Source organism: Microcaecilia unicolor, chromosome 2 (genome assembly GCF_901765095.1).
Source record: "Microcaecilia unicolor chromosome 2, aMicUni1.1, whole genome shotgun sequence".
NCBI lineage: Eukaryota > Metazoa > Chordata > Amphibia > Gymnophiona > Siphonopidae > Microcaecilia > Microcaecilia unicolor.
This window is the reverse complement of record NC_044032.1, coordinates 451,276,465-451,293,337: the sequence shown is the minus strand read 5'-3', so window position 1 is coordinate 451,293,337 and position 16,873 is coordinate 451,276,465. Positions and strand designations below refer to the sequence as shown.

Sequence of the window (16,873 nt, the reverse complement as noted above, 5' to 3'; positions counted from 1 at the left end):
TTTCTGCATCACGCAGCCCATAACAAGGTTGTAGACTGCTCATTATCTGCGCACTGCAGTAGCTTCCTGCATCAGCCCCTGAGAGAGGATCTAGGAAAGGTCATAAGAGCTGACAGAGAAGGAAGATGAAGGAAAAGAAGGGGTAAGAGAGGCACAGAGAACCTGTGAGGGGTGTGAGACAGCTAATAGTAGAGGTGATGTTAGAAGAGAGGAGGCTAGCTGTAAAAGAGGGGTGCAGGAGATATAATACTGCGTGGGAGAGTAACCAAAAGAAGAAATCCTGTCTGAGAAAGGTGGAAATGAACAAAGGAGAAGGGGATGGAGAAGAGGCTGATAGTGAGACTGAGGGAGAAGGAGAAGAGTAGACACGGGCACTGAGAGCTGGAAGACATGGGTTGTGAGTGGAAGAGAGGCTGAGTGAAAGGGAGAACAGAGCTGAAGTGAATGCAAGCTTTGGGGTGGGGGACATAGGCTGTGATAGAGAAGTGGGTGAAGGGTGGGCTGAAGAAAGAGAAGCAGTTGAAGACTGAGACTGCTGGATCTGTGAGGAAGGGACTGATAGGGGTGACAGGCTGAGAAAAGGGTTCTGTGAAGACAAAAGATCATGGTTGGAGAGAAAAAGCATCAAGGGGTGAAGAGAGGGATGAAAGTGTCAGGAGGGATAAGACTAGGAAGAGAAAGTCAAGAACAAGTAAAGACAGAAGATAGATCTGAGCCATGATAGGCACAGATTGAAAATTATCACCTTCTCTCCACAACTGAGCAAACCCAGATATAATATGGCTAATTGGGCTTGGTTAGTAGTGGGGTGGCAGCTGGTATCTGCTCCCTCCCAGCCTTGCAGTTACTGGGGTAAATAAGGTATTGGGGGGGGGGGGGGCAGAATAGGGCAAAGGAAGGAGATTATAGTACTATGCAATACCATTAACTGAAAATCTCCCTTTTAGAAATTCTGTTCCCTTGGCATTTCTGATATTGAGAGGGGCTACGGTCAGGGGTTGAACTGAGGAGAAATGGAGAGTAGCACTGCTGCCATTCTTCACAAAGAATAAAAATGGTATCCCCCCATTATATCCCACAGGAAGTAGAAATGGTAGGCTTAGCTAGGGTTACCATATTTGGTCCCTCAAAAAAGAGGACACATGCCTTGCCCCCACCACACCCCACTCCGCCCCCTTTCACATCCCGCCCCACCCCCTGTCACATATCACCCCACCCCTTTCACCACCCCCCTAAGGGTGTCCTCCCCTCCCCTTACCTCTTCAGGGCAGGAAAGAGCCCCTCCGCCTGGAGCGCTGCCCTGCATCCTGTTCCCCTTGCAATGCTGAGTGCTGATGGTCCATCCCGGCGCCGATTCAAAATGACCACCGAAAGTTGAAGCGGCCTTGCAAGACTTCAACTCTCGGCAGCCATTTTGAATTGGCGCTGGGACCATCAGCACTCAGCATTGCAAGGGGAACAGGATGCAGGGTAGTGCTCCGGGCAGGAAAAAGGGGACTCCTTCCTGCCCCGAAGAGGTCACTAGACCACCAGGGCAGTTGAGTAAGTAAGGGGAGGGGAGGCTAGAATAGGACACCATTAGGCCCACCCGCCAGCCTGCCCGTTTGTTCGGAAATCCGAGGACATGTCTGGGTAAAACCGGACATATGGTAACCCTAGGCTTAGCAGTGGCACTGGGTGATATGAGCCTAGAGCAGTACAGCAGCAGCAGTAGGAGGCGGTGACAGATACCATTGGAAGATCTTCTGGAGAGAGCAAAGGGTACATTCTCTCACAACTCTTGTGAGTTTCCTGGTTTGGCTCTCTGGCTTTCTTCCTGCTTAATTGTTGAATCCTTGCTCCCCTCTTTGCTCTTAGTAAAGCAACTGCAGCCACCTTCCATATCTTAACTTAGCTCCCTGAACTGGAAACTTGTTCCTTGGCCTCTGGAGTAGTATCATGCAGGTAGGCCAGAGCACAGTGGCTTATTACGAATGCATGCTCCCATGCCCTGCTGCTGGAATATGGTCTCCCACTCTGGGGCTAATGCAGAAAGGCTTGTGGCAGGGCCATGTGCGGTTATCTGAGCCATAACGTGCCATGCAGAAAGCTATTGGCACACAAAATTTATGTGCAGAAAACTTGCAGTTAAAGGGGGTGGGTGGGTGGTGGTAGGCGGGGGGAAGCATGCTGGACACATGCGTACAAAGGAATAAGTAGAGTATCTTGTGTGCATGTCCAAACAAACATCAAAAGTGTCAGCACACATCAGTGCTTGCTCTTCTGCAGCTACATATCAGCCTTCCAAAAACTGCTTGCACATGAAATTTTTAGGAGGCTCATATTTAGGCGCAGAAGAACAGGCACCGAAATGTACTTTTACTTTCGGTTTTGTTTGGACATGTGCACATATTTATTACCTCCCATCTGCCTTTGAAACTTGCAAGGGCTTCCTTCTGCTTGCAAAACAAGACAAAACTGGCAGTTAAATCTCAAAAACTGACAATAAATCCTCTCCACAACTCTTCAATGCTGCTCCAGACCTGGTGAAAAAATTCTCGCCAATTGTGAAAAAAATATGCGCACATCACAAGTGAGCGGCATAGCATTGCACAGAATACTAAAATGAGCTTATTATCAACAGGGTTACCATATTTGCCCTCAGAAAAAAAGAGGACACAAAATATCACCTGCCCTGCCCTCTATCACCTTGACCTCCCCCCCACAAGAAAGCCATATTCCCTCTCTCTCGTCCCATGTATATCCCCTCCAGCCTCCCAAATCTCTTTTCCAGCATCCCTCCACCCACCTGACTCCATACACATCCTCTCCCCTCCCCTCCCCTCCTGTACCTTATTGTAGTGCCCTGGTGGTCTAGTGGTCTCTTCGGGGCAGCAAAGAGCCCCCTCTTTCCTGACCAGCACAGCTGCAGACCTGTCTTGCTCTCGGCGCCGCTTCAAAATGGTTGCAGAGAGTTCAGGCAGTGACCTTGCAAGACTTCTGCAAAAGTCTTGTGAGGCCGCCACTTCAACTCTCGGCAGCCATTTTGAAGTGGTGCCAGGAGCAAGATAGCTTGTTCCCTTTCAGATGATATGGGTTCCCTGAGTGCTGGATGCTTACCTTGGAGCTGGCACTCACCAGTGTCACTGCTTGCAGCCTTTAACCCCTTCCGTGACTGGGGTGTACAGATGATAGCACCTTTAAACTTTGTTCTTCTCTAAAGCCCCTCCCCCAAGCCAGTGACCAGATCTTCTGTCTTAGGGAACTCTAGCCCTGATGCTCAGAAGCAAATGTGGGCGCTAGAGGCCATTAGCAACAGACCAATGCCCGCATTTGCCAACACACCATGCTTGAAGGCCCCCACCACGGGGAACAGTGAGCACACCGAGGACAACGCAACAAGCATACAATTGCATGCTGATGAGCAAATTCCCTATTCCTCCAAAATGTTCAGTGCTGAGCACACCAAACAAGGGTGCTCTTGCCGCTGAAAACCCTATGTCAGCTCAGAGCTGGCATTAGGGTATCCCAGTAAGAAGAAGCAAGTGCATGGAGGTAGGATAATACAAGGAAGTGTGGGGAAATAGTGTTTCCTGAATCCTGTGCTGCATTCACCTCAGACCCATTGTCGCCCGTCCATCCATATGTGTATTGGACATCCATCCCATCCCTCACAGAAATGATACCTCAGTTGCCTTAGACACCTCAGCCCCCACACAAACACTCAACAGTCGTCTGTTTGGAGGGTGTTGCAGGCTCGGTCACACCGGGATGAAAGTGAGCAGCTCTCATCAACAAGTTGGCACCTCTTCTTCCTCCTCCCCCTGGCGCTCTGGGCATGTGTTCATGGGCTGTGCCTAATGCACAACTCTTGAGAGTGTGTACCAGGCACCATTGTCCCCATGGACTCCCTAATGCTCAACGCTAACAATGTGCCTAAATTCACGTCATAAGCGTTGAGCATTAGAGAGCTGTGTTGCTTGTAGCAGTATTTTTCCGGCGCCGTACTGAACAGCGCTGGAGTATTGAGCATCTGGGCTTCAGAGAGTGGATCAGGCTGACCTATCTGAACAGTCTCTGCAGGTGGGAACATTACAGTCTCTCTTTTCAGGCTCCAAAGGACAGTTGATTAACAGACTGGCAGCCCCATGTATAACTACTGTTTCTATTCTTCTCTAAGTTTACCTCCTGGTGGGTCCTTGGTGGGTTCCCCACTCACTGCTTCTCTACATCCTTCTTAGCTGGACTCCCTTCTAGGAGGAAAGAGACATGGGTCCTCCCTTGTAACTGAGTTTTATACTTCCTTTCAAAAATCTCATTTGGATCCTATTGGATAAGAATCTCTGACTGACGCTTAATTTCTGGAGCAAGGATCAGAATGTTTTGTCTGCAATGGCAATGGCATAACATTGTGAGAGCCTGCAATTGGTTCAGAATGTAATGGCTCATCTAGTTAAGTGTGACTGCTCTAAGAGTTTCACTTCAAGTTTGATGAACTTACATTGGTTGCCTATGCAGTTTCATTTGAAGTCTAAAGTTCGACTGCTGATCTTCATGCTTTGGGACCTAGGCAGTGGCGTTCCTAGGGGGGGCTGACACCCGGGGCGGATTGCCGATGCGCCCCACCCCCCGGGTGCAGCGCCCCCCCCCCCCCCCCCCGGCGAAAGAACCCTCGATCCCCCGGCGAAAGAACCCCCCCGGGTGCACGCCGCTGGGGGGGGGGGGGTGCCGCACGCCTGACAGCTCTTCGTTTTCATGCTCCCTCTGCCCTGGAACAGGAAGTAACCTGTTCCGGGGCAAAGGGAGCATGAAAACGAAGAGCCGACAGGCGCGCAACACCCTCCCCCCGCGGCGTGCACCCGGGGCGGACCGCCCCCACGGCCCCCCCCCCTTGGTACGCCACTGGACCTAGGTACTATCAATTATTAGGATTTATTTACTGCCTTTTTGAAGGAATTCACTCAAGGCGGAGTATACAGTAAGGATAAATCAAACATGAGCAATAGACAATTACAGCAGTAAAAGTATTCAAATAACAATACATAGTATGGCATAGTATACTACTTACAATGTCAACACAATACAATTTGGCTCTCATCTTTTTAGTAGTAGCTGAAGATGAGTTACCTTCACGTACACTAGCCATTTCCTGGTCCCCAGAGAGTTTGTCTAAGGGCCCAAAGTTATTTTCCTGGTAGATCTATATATTCTGGAGATCAGGGTTTTTGATGTTTCCAAACAGCAAAGAGGGTAAGTTGTCAATGACAAGTGCTCTGTCTTTTTATACAAGTGGAACCATGTCTGTGTAATTTAGTGCTGCAATACCTTAGATGTGAAATTGAATATTTGAAATTTTGTAAAGGTGTGTGCACGATTTTCTTCACAGAGGCTTTCAAGGGTTATTTATGAATGCCTGTGTTACTGTACTACTCTCATATTTGTTCTGCTTCTAGGTTTTAATTTAGAATCTGTATTTGTCAGTTATATGGAGATGAATTATTATGTATGTTTTATTAAAATCACTGAGAGAAAAGTTGCTTGGATGATTGGTTTATATAGTTTTTTGTAAACAAATACAAAGAAGCAAATATTCATAAAGGAAATATATAACAAAAAAAGTTCATTAAAACCGTGATTACCCTTAACCCCCTCCTGCCAATATCCAGCTATAGCACAGAAGTAACACTAACGCTAAAATTTAAATACAATGGGACAAAAGAGGTGAATCTGCTTCCTTGAAAAGGAACCCATGCACTTGCCTGGAAACTTCACAATAACCTGTGTTTTCCGTGGCTCAAGCTATATCCAGGAACAGACATAACTCTGAACCACACAAAAAAAGAAATCTTCAAATTGTTAGGTGATGTTTAAAGATAAAGGCCTTTATTTTAGAAGCCCTATTTGTGAATTATTAGTGCAACTATCTGCGTTTAAATGCAGAGCCTGAATAAATGTGGAAAACCCAATTTTAGAAAGCTGAGATCTGCATGGGTAAATCTGAACCATGTGCACATGGCAAAGGATTATGGTTTGGACAAGACTAGGGTGAGTCCAAAAATACATGTGTGCCTCCCATTTCAGAAGGGGAATGCCGATCTATGATCAAAGAGATCTGTGTTGGGATTTACAGCTGCTCCTGGGGATATATAGGTTTTGTAAAAGTCTCATTTTGGGCAGCACTTCTATAGGAGGGATTAAAGGAGGTCACCCCTTTAATCCCCCGGTGTCGTTCCCCCCCCCCCCAAAAAAAATCGATAGTGCTGAATGATTCCAGCTTCCATACTTACTTGAGATCATTTAGACATGATGTCTTCTAAAATGGCACACATACAAATACATGTCTAGTTGTGAAATACCAATTTACCTGTATTATTGTCATCACTTAGTCATGTATGTTGCTGCGTTGCCTCCATTGATGTTTTAGATATTGGCACATGTAAAATAGTTGCTCTCACTGCATGCATCCTAGACATGCACAGGAATACAGAAACAGTGAGGAATAACACCAAAAGGAATCCAATCAAATAAAACCAAATGCCGCCTGATATTCAGCACTATTTAACCGACCCCAGGAGCAGTTCCTGGCTGGTTAAACAGCCTAAAGCTGGCTAAGCCAGTGGTTCCCAGCCAGTCAGGTTTTCAGGATATCCACAATGAATATTCATGAGAGAGATTTGCATGCATTGCCTCCACTGCAGGCAAACCTCTTTCATGAATATTCATTTTTGGATATCCTGAAACCCTGACTGGCTGGGGTGCCTTCAGGACCAGGTTTGGGAGCCACTGGGCTAAGCATTAATATGCAGCATGAAATAGGCAGCTATCTTGGCTAAAAATAAGTGTTTAGCAGCTAACCCGGTCACCGGTTATGTCGCACGACATAGCCTGTTAACGCCAATATTCATTGGTTAGCCAGCTAAGTTTAATGGCTAGATAGACCTGAATAAATAGGTTTATCCTTGGCCATTATTACTTAGCCAGTCAGTCAATGAATATCGGCTTAACTGGCTATGTTCAGACCACCCAAAACCCCCCTAGAAATTCAATGCCAGTCACCAGATATAGTGCGGCATTGAATTTCCGGATTTGGTACCGATCGTGGGAGGCAACTTGGCTATCTCCCACAGTCTGAGTATCGGCTCCATGGTCTTTAATAAATCCTTAGTTCATCTACAAAAATACCACAATGTTCATCAATAGTAGTTATCAGTAACGTACTCAATCATCAATATTCATCAAATGATCTTCGTGGCACCAAGGATTTGTGGAATAAAGGACTCAATCATTATTATTCATGAATGCTCGGCCGTTGCACAAAGGACTGAACACGGCCCCCTCATAGGCCGTGGTTTCCCTCCTACAGATGAAAGTTGTTGCAGGGATTTGGGAAACAATCAAGTTGTGCTACTTGCAGAGCAAAAGCAAAGGGGAGAGGTAATAAGGAGAAATGAAAAGACAGGTGAAGAATTTGTGACCACATGATGCTGCAGGCCATGGGTTAGAGAGTGTGAAGAATTGTATATGGATCAGGTCAGTAAAATATTCTTAAGCAACTGAAAGTCCAAGACCAATGTAGAACTTTTTTCCCAATGGTTATTGACTCCTGATGCAGGCCTAGGTGCCAAAATATGGCCATGTAGAGTCCTTTCTGCCATAGACTATCACTTATGAATATTGACGATTGAGTCCTTTATGCTATGGACTATTGAGTGCTTGATGCCATGACTATTATATTGATGATTGAGTACTTTGTGCTTACGGACTATTATTGATAACTACTACTGATGAACATTGTGGAATTTCTGTGATGAACTAAGGATTTATTAAAGACCATTTGTTTTATTTGATTGGATTCCTTTTGCTGTTGTTCCGCACTGTTTCTGTATTCCTGTCATCCTCACGAGGACTACATCCTTCTTTTTTCTTCTGTGCCTATACACACATACATATGCACACATCTATTTTAGAAAAAGTTCTAACTCAGCAGATCCTTTTCTAAATTACTACTCTAACTGCACACTATCCTGATCTGGACGTCTCAATTACATTCTGTCTGAAAGGGGGCTGAAAGTTTCTATGCAGAACAAATCAATACAAGTAAGGTGGCCCAGGAGATTGTTTTCTTGTGAGGAAAGTCAAAAGTTCCAGGTGATCCGGGATAGAGACAGGGATGGGCGGATCCAGTTTAGTTTATAATCCAGGTTACCTGCTTTGTTTTTTCGATACAGCAGACTGGACACAGGATTGTACTCTCAGATATAGTGTTCAAATCCCTGACGCAGCAGAAGCGAAACGGGGACTCCCTGGTGATATCAAGGACAGCAGAGCATTGCAGCGATTGGATTATAAGCTAAGTTGTGTATGGCTGGATCACCAGGGCTGACGATGATTATTGAATTGATATAAATTGCACTAATATAACTGAAAGCAATTGATCTGAACTACATTCTGTGTTCTACAAGCATATATACATGTTTGTTACCGCAGTAGTTGATGTGAGAGAGGTCGCCAACATTTATTTAGACATTCCAAGGGACACTAAGTGGAGTGTTTTTTTTTGAGCCAGATGATGGTACGCTGGGCCCACGCCTTATCGTCCGAAGTCTTGGGCTGGCTGGGTGGCGTTACTGAGGCTTTTTTTCTCCACCGTTGAAAGCGTTGTGTGTGGTTGGTGGGGTGACAGCGGAAGTATTCAGCATTTCTGTAAGCAGTGTGTGTGAAGCTGTGTTTTGAGTTTCATTTAATATCTAAACTTAAGTGGATTAGATTGTAAGCTCTTTGAGCAGGGACTGTCTTTCTTCTATGTTTGTGCAGCGCTGCGTACGCCTTGTAGCGCTATAGAAATGCTAAATAGTAGTAGTAGTAGTTATTGGCTGTTTATTGAGTGCCATTTACTGAATGTAGTCCTTAATGTTCAGTTTATCATGTGCTAACTGTGAAAATACTGCAAAGCCCCTTAATGCAACTCTGCGCTAGCAGTTAACGCAGGATAAATCAGGTGTTCAGTATTAAATATGCTTTAGTAAAAGGGCCCCTTTATGAGGTTTGGAGCAGACAAACACTTATGAGTAGGCTGGTTGGAAATATGTCAAAAAATTCAAACAGATTTCTTTTTCTATGAATTTCATAATTTGTATTTAATTTTAATGCTTTCATACAAATTAGAAACAGACTATCGACATTAAGACTCATAGGGAGTTTGAAGCTTATGCTCACCTGCAGGAAGGCTCGGAGTCTGCCCACTTCTACTGCCATGCAGTCCAAGGCACTCTGGGTGAACTGCAGAAGAGGAAGAATTGGGACATATGTTCATTGGGAAAGAAAGATGTAGCACTGCCAAGAAATATATGCTCACATTTTCAGGTTTACTGTAAGGTCACTTAAAAAAAAAACTTTGTGGTTCCTAAACTTTTAATCCACCCATTAGGAAGGTTTTCAGCTAAATTTGCATATCTGAATTGCCAGAAGAAAATTTTCCTAATGTTAAGTACCTAAAATTTAGGATCCTAAATTTAAGCCTGCAATTATAGTTTGCTTGTCTATTTAAATTTGGTATACTGCTGAAATCAGTGCTAAGTGTCCTTCTAGTTTTCAAATGGGGCTAATTTAAGCTTCAAACTTTCTAAGTTAGGCACACAAGCCCTTTGAAAATTGACTCCAGTTTAATTAACGAATCCCATAAAATCCTCTTTGATACTTCCAGATTACTGAAACAGTAATTTTGTAACAGGACACACAGGGGGTCTTTTACAAAGGCACGGTAGCGTTTGTAGTGCGCACTAAACGCTAGAGACGCCTACAGAAATATATGGGCATCTCTAGCATTTAGCGCTCGCTTATTTTTAGCACAGAGTAAAAATACTAGCGCACCTTTGTAAAAGGCCCACTTAGGTAGGGAAGGCACAAAGACACTTACCTATGTGCCTTTATAAAAGAGCCCACCCAAAAACTTCCAAACAAAGCTACACCTGTACTGAGGCAGGCGTAACTTTTCACATCAGTTTTGGCACTTAAGCTTATGTTCTTTTATATGACACATTAATAAGGGCAGCTCCTGTCACAGCTCTGCCCATCTCCACCCTTGGGGACACCTAGGTATGCACTGCCTTAAGGTACAAGCTGCGCACTGGTGGAGCTCATATTAATGCACGTCTACCCCCAGGCAATTTTATTAGTGGCTATTTGTTTTACACATATAAAGCCTTATAAAATTACCCCCTAGGGAGACACTTATAAGAAGGCCTGATACATATGTAATCTGCAAAATATATACAATGAATGAGTTTATACAGGTGCAACTTATACATGTCGCCTGCAAAATGCAGACTGGCTGAAATTCAGCCCACGGGAGGCAGGCTAGCGAAGTCCCACGATCAGCGCTGAGCCTGGATATTTACTTGCATTGCTGACAGTGTGGACCCCTGAGGAAGGCTTATAATGCCTCTGTATCACTCCATGGTGTGACCTTACCTTGAGTATTGCATTCAATTCTGGTTGTCATATCTCAAAAAAGATATAGCAGAATTATAAAGGCTCAAAGAAGAACAACCAAAATGATAAAGGGGATGAAACTCTTCAGCTTGGAAAAGAGATGGCTGTGTGTGTGTGGTGGGGGGGGGGGGGGGGGGGGGGAATATGACTGAGGTCTATAAAATCCTGAGTGGTGTAGAATGGGTAAAAGCGAAGCAATACTTCACTGTTTCAAACATGGGACACTCAATGAAATTACATGGAAATAATTTTAAAACAAAAAGGAGGAAATATTTTTCTCTCAAAGAATAGTTAAGCTCTGGAACTTGTTGCTGGAGGATGTGGTAACAGAGATCAGAGGTTAGCGGTTAGCATATCCAGGTTTAAAATATGTTTTGAAGGAAAGTACATAGCCTGCTATTGAGATAGACATGGGGGAAGCCACTGCTTGCCCTGGGATTGGTAGCATGGAATGTTGTTACTATTTGGGTTTCTGCCAGGTCTTGTGACCTGGATTTGCATTTGTTCCGGCAGCATGTTAAAAGGCTTGTCAAGATATCTAAATGCTCCATCAATCAACTAATATATTACTGAACACCAATAGACTGACCCCTGAAGAAGGCTGTTCTAGCCGAAACACGGACCGTGTTGGGTCTGAATAAAGGGTTCTTTCAGAGCATCTTACCCTTGTGTGGCTGACTGATCATTTGATTTTGGGTCCTTTCCAAACCTTGTATCCATGCAGATAAGTGAAAACTTCCTCTTCTCTTACCCACCTAACTGTGCAAATACCGAGATAATAGCAAGAAAATAAAAAAATAATATTTTTTCCCTAAATATGGCATACTGTGCATCACAGAGAGACTGCTGGGTGACTACTGATATTACCTTAATGTGGTCTGACAGTTGCAAAGTGCAGTCTTCTGGCTGGTCAGACAAATGGATACTGTAAAGGTGCTGAAAGAACAGAAGAAAAATAAAAAATAATAAGAAAAATATCAATTCCAAATACTCTGTACTAAAGGAGTTCCATGAGGAATTACTGAAAAATGTACAAGTACTTTGCCAGCATAAACAAATAAACAACCCTTGAGAAGAATTAATGATGACTAACAGGCCAGATGTGAGATGCCAGCACTATGCGGGGGAAGTTCCCCTAAAATGTGTGGTAGCAAGCAACATATGCAGGTAGTTACATGTTTGTTTTAGGTAGGCTCTTCTCAAACTGTATGTCGTGATTACATATGGGGTTTGACCAGGCACCTCCCCTCAATCCCATGGTATAACTAGGTCTATATAGGTTTCAAGGGGGGTGGCGGTGTATGGCAGCATTGCAGCCATTGCTATAGGACAGACAGAAGCACAGGCAAGGCAAGCTTGAGGGTTATGGGCACAGAAAGTTTAGTAAGGAAATTTCCAAAGAGAAAATTGTCTGCTATCTCTGTGAATTTTCAAGAGCTAAAACAATGTCTGGGAAGCCCTGCCTTAAGAAATGAAGGATCATTTCCAACATTTGGCTCTATACTTAGTCCTGATTCATTAAAGCAGTGGGTACAAAAGCTGAGTGGATTAGGCTACTTGAGCCTTTATGTGCAGCCTTTACCCTTAGCTTAGCCTTCAGCCTTCAAATGTGTGTTGACTGATATGACTGTCACCTATTTTGTGCTTAATACATAGTAACATAGTAAATGATGGCAGATAACGACCTGAATGGTCCACCTAGTCTGCCCAACTGTCACACACATTATGAATTCGTGATTAAAAATCAACAATGAATGTGATGTAAAATACTTGGTCATGGTCTTTCTTTGGCATTTCTAGGACATAGACCATAGAAGTCCACCAGTCCTCTCCTTACATTACAACTACTGGAATTGCTGTTAAAGACCATTCCAGCCTATCTGTCTTCTCTTTGCAGGACACAGATCACAAACGTCTGCCCAGTTCATCAGGGAATGGCAACTGGAATTTCCCACTATGTATAAATACATTTCAGTACCAGCAGTTATACCAGTCATAGACTTGCCAATAGTGTGGGCCCCTAAATGGGGGAAGGGAATGCGTAACTTAAAGTATTCTGCATGTCCCTCCCACATGCACACACATCTTGCATTTACAAACTATTAGCACTTACATTAAGGCTGCCAACTGGAATCCAGATTTGAAGGACAGGGCTGATTCAGTCCTGGGCCTACCCCAGTGCATGCTAGGACTTGTAGTCTTGTTTTACTTAGGGACCACAATGGGGAAATCACAACTACAAGTCCCTGCATGCAATGGATTAAATTCAAGACTGGATCAACCCTGTCCTGCAAATCTGGATCCAGTTGGCACCCTTAACTTACATGTGCCCTCATGGAATAGTGCCTACGACACTAACACATGTTAAGTGCTACTTCTTGGGTCATATGCAGGTGCAAAGGGGCACCTAACTGCAGACACCTTCAGATGGATATGTGCCCTTCCACCGATTTGCATGTGGATAGTCAGTGATATGCCACAACTGTGTAACTATGCATATTAATTTAGGCTGTCATAACTTAAACTGCATCTGAATATCTCCTCTATCTGTATAGCCAGCGGTGATTACTGCTTGTTATCTACATTCAGTGCCATTCACTATCCAGATAACAGCACTGTATATGCAGAATATATTTAAACATCAATGATGATGATGGTATTCTATGCTATGCCGTGCCATGCCAAGGATTTATATCCCACCACATCCCATCATTCAGATTCAAAGTGGGTTACATAAATTCATAATATATACATAACATAATACATCTCACCACATCTAACATACATTATTCTAATGTCAACATTAAAAAAAAAGCCATGCCTTAACTCTAATAAATTCCAAGCTTCAACCACACGATAACAGTAAGATTTTTGATGTACCCGTTTATACTTTATATCCCTAATTGGTGGAAAAGATAACAGTAAGCGGTCGTAATTACGATTTCCAGTCTGTCTACCCAACATCTTAACTAAATTAGGGAAATTCTCAAGCAAATAGCCATGCAAAATATTAAAAGCCAGACAGCACAACTTAAAACTTAACATGTAGATCCATAGGGAGCCAATGCAGATTCACAAACAAAGGATTAACATAATCACATCTTGAGCCTGATATATAAATCTCGCAGCCGTGTTTTGCATCAATTGACGTTTCCTCATGAGTTTTAATGAAATTCCAGAATAAAGGGAGTTGCAGTAATCCAACAAGGACAACATTGACCCATCAGTTGATCTGTGCATATTTAAAACTGCACTCTTAACTTTACAGTTAGGAGAATTGATGAAAATATTTCCCCTTTGCTTCTAGCTTACAGACCGCTGTGGACCTGCATCAGATTCTGAAAGTGAACCTCTTACATGGAGTTTTCCTTTCAAAATTGATCAGCAGTCTAGTGTTGTAGGGAGACTTCTTTTCCTGCTTTGTATCTGCAAAGTAGGCAGGAAAATGCAGGAGGAAGGAGGAATGGAGATTTCACCTATGCCCACCTTCCTCCCAACATTTTTGCCATAGGTAAAAGTATTTGTATGCTGTCAGCAGCCTCCCTACCTTTCCTACATAGAGTCTGAAGCAATTTTTGATGAGGGGAGGCTTCTGTGGTAAATTTATTTATTTATTTATTTGTTGCTTTTGTATCCCACATTTTCCCACCCATTTGCAGGCTCAATGTGGCTTACATATTACCGTTAGCGGCGTTAGCCGATTCCGGTCTGAACAAACACATGGTATGAATGAATACAAAGTGATAATGTGGTGGAATGAGGTGCCGATTTACCCCAGGAAACCCTTCTAAAATTGCCGCAATATGCATATCATAAAGTGCTACCTTTTCCTGTCCATCTGCACACTTCAGTACAGGCTTTTTGTCCATTTGTACAGCTCATGTTCCTGCAAAGCAGCCTTCATTGTGTACCTGATAGTATTTAATAGCTTTAGTCAGTGGCTCCACATTCACGGTTTCATCTAACTGGTCCCTGTGCAATAAGTCGATCAGGAAATCCAGGGAACGCTCATGGACACTCATCTCTGGATACAGCATCCCCACCTTCTTATAGACGTCCACACTGCATTTATTCAGGGCTCTGAGCAGAAAGAAGACAGACATTTGTGGTATTTGTTTGGGTTCTGCACAGGGCTGGTGTTAGACATTCAGGGGCCCAGGGCAGAAACCAGGGAGGGGGCCCAAAAGCTGGCCTTCAAACTATGCCTCCCTGTGCTTCAGGCAGGTTTGGGGCCCTCTATGGCATGGAGGTATCCAGGGCAATTGCCCTGTTTGCCACCCCCTAACGCTGGCCTTGGTTCTACAAATTATATATAGAGTGGAATTTTAGAAAGGATGTCCAGCTGAGAATATGGACACCAAGGTCTGTACGTCAGATATGGACATTCATGTCTCATGTATTTTAGAACAGATCTGTGCACCTACAGCCTGCTCTACAATACATGAGAAATAGACATCTAAGTGCTGGCTACATCCATTTTACAAACAGAAACGTCCAAACTATGAACAGGGCAAACAGTCCATGTTTATTTATGTCTATGTGAATTTAGCTTAATAGTTACAGCAGGCTGCTGAGAACCAGAGGCTGCCAATTCAAGTTGTTGTTGTTGTTCTATTGTGAGCCTTCTAGAGACAGAAAAATGCCTACTGTGACTTCTCTTACTCCATTCAGTGGATAACTGCTCAATCAGTGCACCCTTCTGTAACCTGGACATGCCAAGTTCCAGGTTTAAATATGTATGTCCCTTCCCCTTCTCAGTCAGAGTTGGATGTCCATCTTTTTGCCCCTCCCTAGTCCCACCCAAAGCATGCCAAGACCACATCGTCATTGCCATATAGACATACAAGTTTTAGACATCCATATTCTGGCTTTATAAAATCGGTATTTGGACAGCCATGTTATAAGGACATCTAAATGTCAGTTTTCAGACATCCAAAACATGAATAGAGCTTCTAAAATAAGCACTATGGTGTTTAGTACAACTGTACAACAACACAAGTTCCACTTTATGCTAAGTGCTGAGGAACAAAGATGGAAGATGAAAGAAGCTGGGAAGATATATGCATAAGAGCAGCCATACTGGGTCAGACCAATGGTCCATCTAGCCCAGTATCCTGTTTTCCAAACAGTAGCCAAACCAGGTCACAAGTACCTGGCAGAAACCCAAATCGTGGCAACACTCCATACTACAAATCCCAGGGCAAACAATTACTTCCCATGTCTTTCTCAATAGGAGTCTATGGACTTTTCTTCCAGAAATTTGTCCAAACCTTTTTTAAACCCAGATACACTAACTGCTTTTACCACCTCCTCTGTCAAAGAGTTCCAGAGCTTGACTATTAGTTGGGTGAAAAAATATTTCCTCCTATTTGTTTTAAAAGTATTCCCATGTAGCTTTATTGAGTATCCCCTGGTCTTTGTACTTTATGAAAGAGTAAAAAATTGATTCACTTTTACTCGTTTTACACCACTCAGGATTTTGTAGACCTCAATCATATCTCCCCTCATCCGTCTCTTTTCCAAGCTGAAGAGCCCTAACCTCTTTAGCTGAATTTGTTGACTGCAGTAAAACAGTGAATGTAAACAACTCTGGTGAAAACCTCCAACATCTACAGACTTACAAGGCTTGGTGTGCAACACGTGTTTGTGCAAAGCCATAACAATCCTAAGTAAAAATTACAGAGGCTTGGTCCAAGGTGTGCACAATGTGACAGAGACATGATGCTGAAAAGGTATACAGTGGGGGAAATAAGTATTTGATCCCTTGCTGATTTTGTAAGTTTGCCCACTGACAAAGACATGAGCAGCCCATAATTGAAGGGTAGGTTATTGGTAACAGTGAGAGATAGCACATCACAAATTAAATCCGGAAAATCACATTGTGGAAAGTATATGAATTTATTTGCATTCTGCAGAGGGAAATAAGTATTTAATCCCTCTGGCAAACAAGACCTAATACTTGGTGGCAAAACCCTTGTTGGCAAGCACAGCGGTCAGACGTCTTCTGTAGTTGATGATGAGGTTTGCACACATGTCAGGAGGAATTTTGGTCCACTCCTCTTTGCAGATCATCTCTAAATCATTAAGAGTTCTGGGCTGTCGCTTGGCAACTCGCAGCTTCAGCTCCCTCCATAAGTTTTCAATGGGATTAAGGTCTGGTGACTGGCTAGGCCACTCCATGACCCTAATGTGCTTCTTCCTGAGCCACTCCTTTGTTGCCTTGGCTGTATGTTTTGGGTCATTGTCGTGCTGGAAGACCCAGCCACGACCCATTTTTAAGGCCCTGGCGGAGGGAAGGAGGTTGTCACTCAGAATTGTACGGTACATGGCCCCATCCATTCTCCCATTGATGCGGTGAAGTAGTCCTGTGCCCTTAGCAGAGAAACACCCCCAAAACATAACA

General features: G+C 43.7%; 1 protein-coding gene across 1 annotated transcript in view; it reads right to left on the bottom strand.

Moving 5' to 3' along the window:
- LOC115462551 (dynactin subunit 1-like) overlaps positions 1-16,873 on the bottom strand; it is a 277,665-nt gene that overhangs the window by 74,044 nt on the left and 186,748 nt on the right. The window contains exons 18-20 of the mRNA XM_030192544.1: positions 14,382-14,550; positions 11,338-11,406; positions 9,196-9,258 (exon numbers count right to left, since the gene is read on the bottom strand). Coding sequence (XP_030048404.1) covers positions 9,196-9,258; positions 11,338-11,406; positions 14,382-14,550 — 301 coding nt within the window. The remainder of the gene's footprint in view (positions 1-9,195; positions 9,259-11,337; positions 11,407-14,381; positions 14,551-16,873) is intronic.